Genomic DNA, 12,805 nt, shown 5'->3' with positions numbered 1-12,805 from the left:
CAACTTGAAATTTTAACAATTATATGTATGCTATGCTTAAATTTCATCTTTGAATTGATTGACAGGCTTAAAAAATCATATATCACAGTCATCACTGTCACATCATTCACATAGGTTACACTATAATAAGGAAATTTCTGAACAGAGACACTGTGACATATACTTTAAACGAATACATCATGGGGTGCCTGGGTGGCTCAGTCAGTTAAGCATCAGACTTCAGCTCAAGTCATGATCTCACAGTTCCTAGGTTTCAGACCTGCACCGGGCTCTGTGCTAACAGCTGGGAGCCTGCAGCCTGCTTCAGATTCTGTGTCTCCCTCTCCTCTGCCCCTCCCCTGCTTGTGCTCTGTCTCGCTCTCTCTCTCAAAATCAAATAAACATAAAAAAAATTTTTTTTAATGAGCACTACTACCATGATTAAAATTGTGTTGCCAAACACAATTCAAAGTAAATAACTTCCATAATGGAATGATCTATTAATGATGTTTATCTAAGAACCAAACCAAAAAAAAGTATTTATTTAATTATTCATCATATTATTTAAGAACATTTTTCTTGGTCAAAACTCCATGATTTAAGCAGCGCATAAGCTGCTCAAAATAAACCAAAAAACTGCAACTAAAATATAAAATCAGTGACTCATTATTAACTGAAATAAAATGGACCTGGTTTAAATTTTATCCAAGTCTTCTTGGTTACAAGCTAATCTTATGTACAAAATCATGTAAAGAAAAATTATAGAAACTATATAAACCATACAGCATATAAAAATCAGGAAAAAAACCACACACAAATCATATTGTGTTACAAGACTAAATGAAAAGGTAGCTTTGGTAACGTGTTCCAGGTGAGTTAGGCATTTAAAGCGCAAGAATTTAGGGGAGGGAAAGGATAAGGGATAATAACTAAAGACAAAAGATCAGAGATCAATCTATTTCTGATAATTTTACTGACAAGAAAGAATGTCCTATTAATGAAAGTATCTGTGAAATATTTCTTCTCTTCTTAACATTACAGCAAAATAAGATGAACATTTTGGGTGTTTTCTAGAAAACTACAATAATGAAGATAATAGCTTTTGAGTAAAAGTAGAATTCCCTGAATATTTTAAGAAAAACTAGAAAAAAGACTTAAAGAGAAAACAAAAGTTAAAAATTAAAGACTCATAGAAAAGAAAATGCTGGAATAGATTAAGATCACAACAAACTCAACCTTAAGCATAAGAGAGTAATTTCTTTTAAAAACCTTAGAGAGATTTGGATCGTTACAATATTAATGTTATTAATATTTTAAGATATGAAAGGAATCAAAAAGAACATTTTGTTGATATAAATAACCCTTTATCTTGTACCTGACATCTTTATTTACCAATTTTAGTATCTTTCTATCCTTATATTCAGAACTTACCAAAGCACTGTGTTGTTGCACAGTTCATGAATTCTCAGAGAAAATGACAGACTAAGTGAAAACAGTGGTAAGAAACTAGATATTCGACGTAATGGTGCAAAACTCAAAAGAAAAGGAAAATAGAAAAAGGTAGAATTAAGAAATAATGCACAAGAGGAATAAGACAAATAATCAGGAACAAATATAAAATGAAAATAATATTACTTGAGGCTTAATAATGGACTTTAAAAAGCAACAGGCACAAAAAACCAAAACCAACCAACAAACAAAAAACCCGGAAAACAAAAGCAGCAGGCACAAGCTGTATGTATGGTTCATGTGCAAGGAAAGTCATTTCTGAGTTTGGTTTGGCTCCGTACGTGAAACTGATGACCAAGAGATTTTAGTTTCATTTTGTTCTATTTTCCTTTACGCAAAGTAACAGTTAATTCTGAGTGTAGGAGTTTAATATAATTTTTTTAAATGTTTAACTTGAAAGTATTAAGGCAGTCTTTATAATTTGAAGTTTTAAGCTACTGCTTTAAAATTTTTTGTTTTAATGTTTATTTTTGAAGGAAAGGGGCAGAGAGAGAGGGAGACAGGGAATCCAAAGCAGGCTCTGTGCTTTTTTAATGCAAAGTCCAATGTGGCGCTTGACCTCACCACCATGAGATCATGACCCGAGCCAAAGGACGATCAACCAACTGAGCCACCCAGGCGTCCCTACGCTACTGCTTTAAACTGTAGGTTTCTAAAAGGTCAGGTGTCCCTATTACCCAAATTGCTGGTGGAGGACCCTGTCCATGCAAAGAGTACTCATACATTTATCATAAAAAACATTTCTATTATGCTTTTTAAAAAATGTAATTGACAAACCCCTTTAATGTTTTCATGTTTATATCCAGGTTTAAGAATTTAAAAATACTGGTATTTTTTTTTATTTAAAGAAAAAAACTTTTTAATGTTTGTTTATTTTTGAGACAGAGAGAGACAGAGCATGAACAGGGGAGGGGCAGAGAGAGAAGGAGGCACAGAATCCGAAACGGGCTCCAGGCTCTGAGCCGTCAGCACAGAGCCCGACGCGGGGCTTGAACTCACGGACCGTGAGATCATGACCTGAGCCGAAGTCAGACGCTCAACCAACTGATCCACCCAGGCGCCCCAAAAATACTGGTATTTATATGCTAAATAATATAAGAAACCTACATAGGAAAATTCTAAGTTCACATAGATGGCATGAAATACTGTATCAACTTATCTTCATTAACTGCTTAATATACTCTACATAATATTTCTCACTACATAAAAAAATTATTCTTTACCTGAATCAGACAATATTCTGTCTTTTCCCAGACTTTTCTTCTCGAGGTTATTCAAAATGAAATCTTCTTGAAAAACATGAAGCAGCTGTGTTTTTCTGCCTTGCTGAATGTAAATAAATACCAACATATATAAGCTGACATACATGTTATTTACCTAATGCTAAGTGGCCAGAAGAATAATACTTACAAGTTTGGTAATGGGATCTAATGCGATAATGCATCCTGGCCTGGCAGTTGACTGCTGACTTACTATGTTAAACACTTCACCAACATATTTCTGTTTAAAAAAAAAAAAAATGGATATCTCCTTTATTAAACAATTAAATTAAAAAATAATTAATAATTAACATGAAATTTCAGGCATAGTAGAGAAATAAGTTCAAGTGGGGCTAAATCAGTCCCTAAGTCGCTCTCATCATAAACATTCTGGGACTTTACCTTACCTAATTATGTTGGAATGAATAAGAATTATGGCTCAGTTGGTACAGAGAAAAACAAAAGCAGTGTGCGGTGACTGCTAGGGGAAAGAATATTTCACATCTATAAATATGAAGGACTGACTGCAATCTCATGGAAATATTCTAAGAATCAATGCTTTTCGGGCATTAATTAAAAAAAAAAATTTTTTTTTTTAACGTTTATATATTACTGAGAGACCAAAAGAGGCAGAGCCTGAGCATGGGAGGGGCAAAGAGAGAGGGAGACACAGAACCCGAAGCAGGCTCCAGGCCATGAGCTGTCAGAACAGAGCCCAACGCGGGGTTCGAACTCACAAACCGCGAGATCATGACCTGAGCTGAAGTCAGACGCTTAACCAACTGAGCCACCCAGGTGTCCCTTCAGGGATTAATTTTGAGGTAAGGAAGATGGAGCTAAAGAAACAAGCTGATATATTATGTCTATATGCTGATTTCTCAAGCTACTTATGTCCTGACTACTCTAGTCAAGGTCACATTGTTAAATTTGATCTTCAACACACTTAATCTATGAGCAGCATTTGATTCTGGTGATCACTCCCTTCTTGAACTGTCTTCACTCGGCTTCCACTATACACCACATTTACCCTACTTTCAACAATGGCATGCTCCAGGGTTCAATCCTATCACTTCTCCTTTTCTTCAGGGATCTCATTCAGCTCCATGCTTTTAAATTTATATTCTGACAACTACTCATTTTATATCTTCAGACTGGGCTTCCCTCTAAACTATAGACTAGCTTACTAGGTCTCCTAGGTGTCAAACAGTCATCTCAACATTAACATGTCCAACACCAGCCTCTCTAAAATCCATGCTCTTCAAAATCTGCTACTTATACATTCTTCTCAACTCAAGGTCATTCTATTCTTCCTTGTGCTCACACACAAATGTGGGGCATCATCCTCTTTTGCTCATACAAGCCCCAATCCAGTTCAATCTTGCCTATTTGACATTCAAACCACATCCAGATTTGTCCAATTTTTTTTTAAATATAATTTCTTGTCAAATTGGTTTCCATACAACACCCAGTGCTCATCCCAACAACTGCCCTCTTCCCTGCCTATCACCCACTTTCACCTCCCCTGTATCCCCCAACAACCCTCAGTTTGTTCTCAGAATTTAAGAGTCTCTTACGGTTTGCCTCGCTCCCTCTCTGTAACTTTTTTTTTCCCCTTCCCCTCCCCCCTGGTCTTCTGTTGAGTTTCTCAGGATCCACATATGAGTGACAACATATGGTATCTGTCTTTCTTTGCCCGGCTTATTTCACTTAGCATAATACCCTCCAGTTGTTGCAAATGTCCAGATTTCATTCCTTCTCATTGCCAAGTAGTATTCCTTTGTATACATAAACCACATCTTCTTTATCCATTCATCAGTTGATGGACATTTAGGCTTTTTCCATGATTTGGTTATTGTTGAAAGTGCTGTTATAAACATTGAGGTACATGTACCCCTATGCATCAGCACTTCTGTATCTTTGGGTAGATTCCTAGCAGTGCTATTGCTGGGTCATAGGGTAGTTCTACTTTTAATTTTTTGAGGAACCTCCACACTGTTAAGATTTGTCCAAATCTTACCATCTTTATCACTACCACTTGCTACCATTACAAGCCGCTTTGAGACTGTCTCTTGGACTACTATAAAGATTCTTGGATTGGCCTTTCTGATTCCACTTCTGCTCCCATGTCTAATGTGTACAACAGCAAGAGAAATCCTTTCAAAACCTAAGTGAGATCATATCAACCTGTCAATGGTTTCCATGTTCTTCAGATTAAAAGCCAAAGTTACCAAAACGGGCCATACAGCCCATTGTATGATCTGGCCAGGCTGATTTTCCAACTTTATCCCTGACTACGTTCCACATCACTTACTCCGCTCCAGTCACAATATCCTCCTTGCTGCTCCTGTACATACCAAACATGCTCTGACCTCAGCATCTTTGCACTAGCTGTTCCTCTTCCTAACATACTCTTTCTCTAAATATTCACATAGCTAGCTCCTTCATCTCCATTAGATCCTTTCTCAAACGGTACCTTCTCTGTGAGGCTTATCCTGACCGGCCCCTTATTTGGCATTCTCCACTACTTCTGCAACATGGTTTCTCTCCACAGTATTTTTTAATATATTTTTACCTTTTTTCCTATAGCCCTTCACTAGAATGTAAGCTCAGATTTTTGTCTGCTCTCTTCACATCTAAATTCCCAGCATTTAAATAATACCTGAAAAATAGAAGGCCCTCAATAAATATGCGTGTTTCTCCTATAACACTCTTGTATGTGTTTTGAAAAACCCTGCATTCTGAAAAACCACACATTAAAAATAGGAAAAAAAACAGGATTGGAGCAGACCAGTGACACTATGCAATTATATAACTAAAACATTAACAAAAACGTTAACTGGTAGCTGAGGAGATGGCTTGAGTTCCCTGAACAATAAGCTCAGTGAGGTTGAAGGTTACCTCAGGGTTCATTTAAAAACACCAAAGCCGGGGCGCCTGGGTGGCGCAGTCGGTTAAGCGTCCGACTTCAGCCAGGTCACGATCTCGCGGTCCGTGAGTTCGAGCTCCGCGTCGGGCTCTGGGCTGATGGCTCAGAGCCTGGAGCCTGTTTCCGAATCTGTGTCTCCCTCTCTCTCTGCCCCTCCCCCGTTCATGCTCTGTCTCTCTCTGTCCCAAAAATAAATAAACGTTGAAAAAAAAAAAATTTAAAAACACCAAAGCCAAGAGTGGAACTGCTGGCTTGCTGGTGGGTTGCTATTAGCTGTGTAGAGGAAGAAGCATCGCCTATCATAAGACAAAGGCTTTGTGAGGAGTTGAAAGGACAATAACTGAACTGCAACGAAGTTGAGAGCTTTTTTCTTTCATGGTTTAAGATTAAAATTCTACTGCTGCTACTCCAGCTCCCAGTGTCTTGAAAACACTACAGGTGAATCAACATAACTTCCACATTTATCCTGCCAGTCATCCTCATTCATTTCTGAGCAAAGAAGTATTAGAGAAACACATATTGTAGGAAACCAGACTTCACTTTTGGAATGAATAAAAGAAATGGTTTCTTTTTAAAGAATCTAAGAATCACTATAATGGTACCTTACAAATGTGAAAAAAATGAAATAACTAGAAAATGTACATCTATTTACTACAAATTATAGGTCACAATTCTAGAACATGCCCAGTAAATATAAATTACTTATCTAAAAACATCATACTATACACTTAATTTTAAAAGCCATTTACTTACAGAAATTTCAGGATTGGAAAGCTCATATAGAAGTTTCTTGGCATCGATAACAGCTTCATATAATCTCAGATACTGCCCATCACTTGCTACAAAGCATGCACTAGGAGAGTTGCAGTATGCACCTAGAAAGTATTTACGGACACTTACAATTTAACCCTTAAATAATAATGTCAGAAAATCTAAATCTCTTAAATAAGAATTAGAAAGCTCACCTAGACAGTAGCTGGGTATAAGAGTGGGCAGCCACGCCACATTGGAAAATGCAGAAACATGTAGAGAATTAATCCGGGCCAGTTCAGAAACACCTCCAGAAAAAGACAATGGCCCAACGGGATCAACCCTCCAAAGAATAAGCTCACTATAAACTGCATTGGGATCCTGAAATGTCACATCAACGCTGCTTTTATTCTGTTGTGCCAAAGAACATTCTTCAATATATACGGGATCATGAGGTTGCTTTTGGTTATCGACATCCGGTGTCCTTAGTGCATTATGGTGTGACGTCGTCAGCAGTAATGGTAATACTGAATGGCAAGCTAAATCGTTAAGATGAAACCGATGACCACAATATCTGGATTTATGAGAAATACTGAGAACTGTAGAAAATGCAGATTCTTCAGCAAAACTGACCAGCCACTGATTCAGAGAGCCATCAGCATGCTTTGAAATCATCATAACATTAGGGGTAAAAATACTTAATTTTAAACTATTAGTTGATTTACTGTGACCAGAGGAGATTAGCATTGATGTGGACCGTGTGAGACTAGAAGGTTTTTGTTTTCCTTGCTGAATAGCCAAGTCAACATTCTTGGTGCAAGCATACATCACTATGCTTTTACAGAGAGAGTTTGCATCACCTGTGGGGAAAGCTACAGGAATTCTGGAAACAAAGGACACCTAGAATTAAGAAAGCAAGCATTAGAACACATGAAATAATAAAAAGAGGTATTACAAAACAGTACCCACATTTAACAAGAAGTAGCTCTCCAGAGATCGTAATAATAGTACCTGGACTTGACGAAACATACCAGGCTGGTATTCGTCCAGCCAATCCACATGCCAAACCAGCAAAGAACCATCCATGGGATGAATACTGAATAGCATGTCTGCATTTTTACTCCATTCAGACAGAAGTACTTCAATCTGATGATCAATGGCAGTGGAGGGTAATGGTACAAAACTTGAATTTGGTACCATTTTATCACTGCCCAATTCCTTTTTTTCATGATTTGCTTTCAGATCATCAACACCATCATCCATTTCTATGAGCAAAAGAATTCATGACCCAGTAAGTACAATTAAGCTATTAATATAAATTAAGAAACACCCTTGTAAATACATTCAAGATTAAAAACATAACGGCTTTCCTATAAACAAGAAAGTGGCTCCTTTTTTTTTTTTTTTTTAATTTTTTTTTTCAATGTTTATTTATTTTTGGGACAGAGAGAGACAGAGCATGAACGGGGGAGGGGCAGAGAGAGAGGGAGACACAGAATCGGAAACAGGCTCCAGGCTCCGAGCCATCAGCCCAGAGCCCGACGCGGGGCTCGAACTCACGGACTGCGAGACCGTGACCTGGCTGAAGTCGGACGCTTAACCGACTGCGCCACCCTGGCGCCCCTAGTGGCTCCTTTTTAAAAATAACTTTGCTCCAGGAATATAAAACCATTAGAGTTAATTCTAGAGGGCCTATAGGACTGACTCAGTGGATTAATGGTAGAGTACTAATACTGAACTAGAAAATAGCAAAACCGGTTGTACCACAATTTACTCAGAAGTAAAACATACTACTTGTCTGGACCTTAGTTTTTCTCACAGTAAAATCACGGAGTTAGAACTGGGGATATAATTCTGGGCTGAAATATATTATTGGAATGCAATTTGTATTTTCTTCATAATATTAGATTTTTAAAAACATGAGTCCACTCTACTAGTGATGCTCTAGGTGTATACACTCATAACTGATAGGACACCTTAAAGAAACTATTTTAAAGGAATACACTTAAAGTGCAATTTCCAGATCTCCTTCAATAACACAGGTAACTAAAACTGCTATACTGAACTATTAAAACAGGTACATATGCATATTGTGACCTCTATTTCAAAAATCCTGGCCTCTACTCTTGGTTAGGAAAATAGAGACGTTCTTAAGAGAGACTCAAAAAATGGTAAGACTGTTTATCAGATTTAAAAAATTTATTAAGACATACAAATTATTAAGAAAAATAATTTAACAGAAAAATAGGCAAAGAGCAGGAAGAGGCATACCACAGAAGAGCTAAAATAATTCTATTCAATTTGCCTCAAGAAAATGACATGTAAAACAAGATGCCATTTTCCCCATATCAAGTGGCAAAAATATTATGAAATATAATGAAAAGCTCCAGTGTTGGCAAGGATGTGAAAAAAGGTTATGTGGATCCATTAGAAAAGGGTATTGTATTATAAACACTTCTGGAGGGTAATTTGGCAAAAGTTATTGAAATCTAAAATGTCCACACTCTCTGGCAATTCTGTATCTGGAAATCCTCATATGTAAAAATTCACAGGAAGATTAAAAGATGTGTCATTGTACCATGATCAGTATAGTGAAAAATAATTTAAATCAATTTAAATGTCAATCAAAGAGAAAATACTCAAATTTTCTCTTGATATGGAATAATCAAGAGCTGGTAAAAATCATGAGATGGAAAAGGGCCCATCAGTGAATTTAAAAAGCAAGCTGCAGGCAGATCAGTGTTTTTGTTTAAAAAATGAATACTTACAGCACAACTTAAAAAAACAACCATATGTATGTTTGTATGAGCACAGAAAAGAATAGATCTTGGAAGTACACTCATACAATATCCAATTATTTTCCTAACTGTACTGTTTGATTTCTTTTTTTTAATGAGCCCATACAACCTTATAATCAAAACAAAACTTTTTAAAAACAGAAATATTTATGAACTACAAACTGTAGCAGAGATGGCTAGCTACCCACCACAAACTCATGCTTCCTAGTCCTCAGTATAGAATGACCACCCAGTCAGGGACTGCATGGGCCTTATGACTAGTCTTTGCCAGTTAAATTAGAATATAAATGGTTTGTGATATGTGCCAATTCTGAGTTAAAGATGTTGAGAAACAGCTAAACCTTGTCCCCCCTCCGAAGACTCTTCCAGCTCCCAACCTACCTGAGGCTGAATGCAGACTTTAAGGCCCTAGTACAATCACCTGAGGATTTCATTAAATTGCAGATTCTTAAAGATCGTGCATTTCTAACAAGCCTCAGGTAATGTCAATGCTACTAAGCCACAGGTAGTCCTTTAAGTAACAAGGTCCTAGGGGCTGACAAGAGCATAAGTATGGAGAATCCTGAGCCTCTATCATCCCATAAAAGAAAGCCACTTGCAACAGGAATGTTAAATGAGCTGGATTCTTAAATGAGCTACTCCAAATCTGTATTACACCAATGAAATTCTGAGTTTCTACAGGAGCTAGTTTTAGCCAAATATAGACAACTTAGCTATTCTCAACAAAACTTGACATTTTTTTTTTTTTTTTATCCTTGTTAAAGCTTTACCTTCATCGGATTTTACATCTGCCTGATTAGAGTCTTCTACACTGGGCTCAGAAGATGGCTGTTCAAAACTTTTTCTAAGTTGCTGTAAAAATACTTCCATGGACAAAGTAAAATGCAACTCTTTGTTGTTCAGCCAGTGTACCACAAAAGGCCCACTCTTCTCATTATTGTCACTTAGACTTAGAGATGTGATAGAAGGAAGAAGTGGAATGTCTATAAAGAACAACAAAACACACACAATATTTCTATCATACACAATATTCAGGTCTCATATTTTTACCATTAACTATTACATTTATCTTTACACTTCTGTAACATTTTAAATAAGATTCCCAATATAATGTTTGCCACGATTATTAGTAACAACAGCTTTAAATGATAAATTTAACATGCCTATTATAAAGGAAAACAATTATGTATTCTAGGTCCTATAGCATAATTTATATACACATACAGATATTTTCTTTATTATCTTTTTTAATATGAAATTTATTGTCAAATTGGTTTCCATACAACACCCAGTGCTCATCCCAACAGGTGCCCTCCTCAATGCCCATCACCCACTTTCCCTTCCCTCCCACCCCCCATCAACCCTCAGTTTATTCTCAGTTTTTAAGAGTCTCCTATGGTTTGGCTCCCTCCCTCTCTAACTTTTTTTTTTCCTTCCCCTCCTCCATGGTCTTCTGTTAAGTTTCTCAGGATCCACATTAAGAGCGAAAACACATGGAACACATGGGATCTTTCTCTGTATGACTTATTTTACTTAGCATAACACTCTCCAGTTCCATCCACGTTGCTACAAAAGGCCATATTTCATTCTTTCTCATTGCCACGTAGTATTCCATTGTGTATATAAACCACAATTTCTTTATCCATTCATCAGTTGATGGACATTTAGGCTCTTTCCATAATTTGGCTATTGTTGAGAGTGCTGCTATGAACATTGGGGTACAAGTGCCCCTATGCATCAGTACTCCTGTGTCCCTTGGATAAATTCCTAGCAGTGCTATTGCTGAGTCATAGGGTAGGTCTATTTTTAATTTTCTGAGGAACCTCCACACCGTTTTCCAGAGCGGCTGCACCAGTTTACATTCCCACCAACAATGTAAGAGGGTTCCCGTTTCTCCACATCCTCTCCAGCATCTATAGTCTCCTGATTTGTTCATTTTGGCCACTCTGACTGGCATGAGGTGATACCTGAGTGTGGTTTTGATTTGTATTTCCCTAACAAGGAGCGACGTTGAGCATCTTTTCAATGTGCCTGCTGGCCATCTGAATGTCTTCTTTAGAGAAGTGTCTATTCATGTTTTCTGCCCATTTCTTCACTGGATTATTTGTTTTTCAGATATTTTAATTCAAAAAATATTTTCATTAAGAAATAAATCTGTGATTTGTGGATAGTTAATAGGAAAGTGTCCTTAATTTACATACAAACTGGTAAGAAATCTCTTTTAACCTAATCTACCAAAAAAAATTCCATCAATATGATGTCAGAGGAACAAGTGATATATTTATCTTGATTTTAACCACTTTTTAATTTAGAGACTGACAGTAACTTTTTAAATGATGTATCTAACTCTAAGTGAGATAATTCTGATTTATTAGCATCAAGATTCAAGTTGTAAAGGAGAAACTGAGATCCCTATCTTGTACTCAAGGAAGGCATTTAAGACAAACGAACTCAGCTAAAAAAAATTCTTTCTTGGTAGTACTTTTCATCTAATTGCTAAATTAAGTATACTGACGTACAAATTCAGAGTAGAATGTGACAAATGATAGTCCCTAATTAACATAAAGGTGAAGAAAAATTTGCCTATCATATTAAATCAAACCTAAATCTAGATCATGCAGATATCTGCTAAACAGTAAAGGCTACACTGGATTCACAAAAGGTTAACAATTTTCCACAGAACAAATTTATTGATTTTTTTTAAGGGAGAGATAAATAATTTGAATTAATGACCTGTGTCAGACACCAATGAAAACAGTATTACAGAGGATGAATGATAAAATAAAGAATAAAAAAAACCTTTCTCCTATCCCTTCTGCTGGAGGCAAATTCTACGAGTTGACAGATATATCCAATCCAAGAACTCTGTTTATAACTGTACATTCATTACTGTAATTATCTGATTAGCATCTATCTCTTCTCTCCTGATTATATGCTTCATGAAAGCAAGGATCACATCTGTTTCTATTACCACTGTACCTCCAGCTCCTACCATATCTCTGGTTGCTATAATGGCACAGACCAAACACTCAATAAAAGTCTTGAGGTACTATATTGCCAGTCCTACTACCCCTAGGTGCATATATATTAGTGTCAGGGAATGCAAGAGTGCCCTAAGAATCCTAATGAGTATGATTTTCTGATTTTCAAGCAACAATCAACACAAGAGAGATCAGCAATGCCTGTAGGAGATCACAGACCTAGCTGTTAAACACACAAGAAGGAGAGGCTAATGGAGGCTTTTAACAGAAGCATTCTGGGTTAAGACAAAACTTACATTTCTTCTGTCTCCTGACCTCAAAGAATTTCATTAAAGCCATTTTTTTATGAGAGATCTTCAGGGAATGGGTATTAAGAGAACATTCTCTACGAGCTCCTTTCCTTTATCTATGGATGGGCAAATAAGGGAAGCTCTAAGAGTTTGGCCTTGAATAACAAACACAACATTCAGAAAGGTCATTCCAAAAGGTCTAATGTGGGAAAAGAAGAACTCCATGGTGTCTAATCTAGCTGCTAATAATATTATTTTGCTTTGATTTGTTATATACATATGGCTTTGCATTAAGAACCTACACTCTAAAAGA

The 12,805-nt window shown here is 36.7% G+C and overlaps 1 protein-coding gene across 6 annotated transcripts in view; it reads right to left on the bottom strand.

Moving 5' to 3' along the window:
* The window catches only part of DMXL1 (Dmx like 1), a 146,459-nt gene that overhangs the window by 87,580 nt on the left and 46,074 nt on the right, over positions 1–12,805 (bottom strand). For all 6 annotated transcript variants that reach the window (XM_040444292.1, XM_040444294.1, XM_040444295.1 and 3 more), the window contains exons 10-15: positions 9,992–10,204; positions 7,435–7,688; positions 6,639–7,323; positions 6,427–6,548; positions 2,899–2,988; positions 2,712–2,814 (exon numbers count right to left, since the gene is read on the bottom strand). In XM_040444292.1, coding sequence (XP_040300226.1) covers positions 2,712–2,814; positions 2,899–2,988; positions 6,427–6,548; positions 6,639–7,323; positions 7,435–7,688; positions 9,992–10,204 — 1,467 coding nt within the window. The remainder of the gene's footprint in view (positions 1–2,711; positions 2,815–2,898; positions 2,989–6,426; positions 6,549–6,638; positions 7,324–7,434; positions 7,689–9,991; positions 10,205–12,805) is intronic.

The sequence above is a fragment of the Herpailurus yagouaroundi genome, unplaced genomic scaffold (genome assembly GCF_014898765.1).
Source record: "Herpailurus yagouaroundi ecotype Mexico unplaced genomic scaffold, PumYag 192, whole genome shotgun sequence".
Classification (NCBI taxonomy): domain Eukaryota; kingdom Metazoa; phylum Chordata; class Mammalia; order Carnivora; family Felidae; genus Herpailurus; species Herpailurus yagouaroundi.
This window is presented reverse-complemented; position numbering and strand designations above follow the sequence as displayed.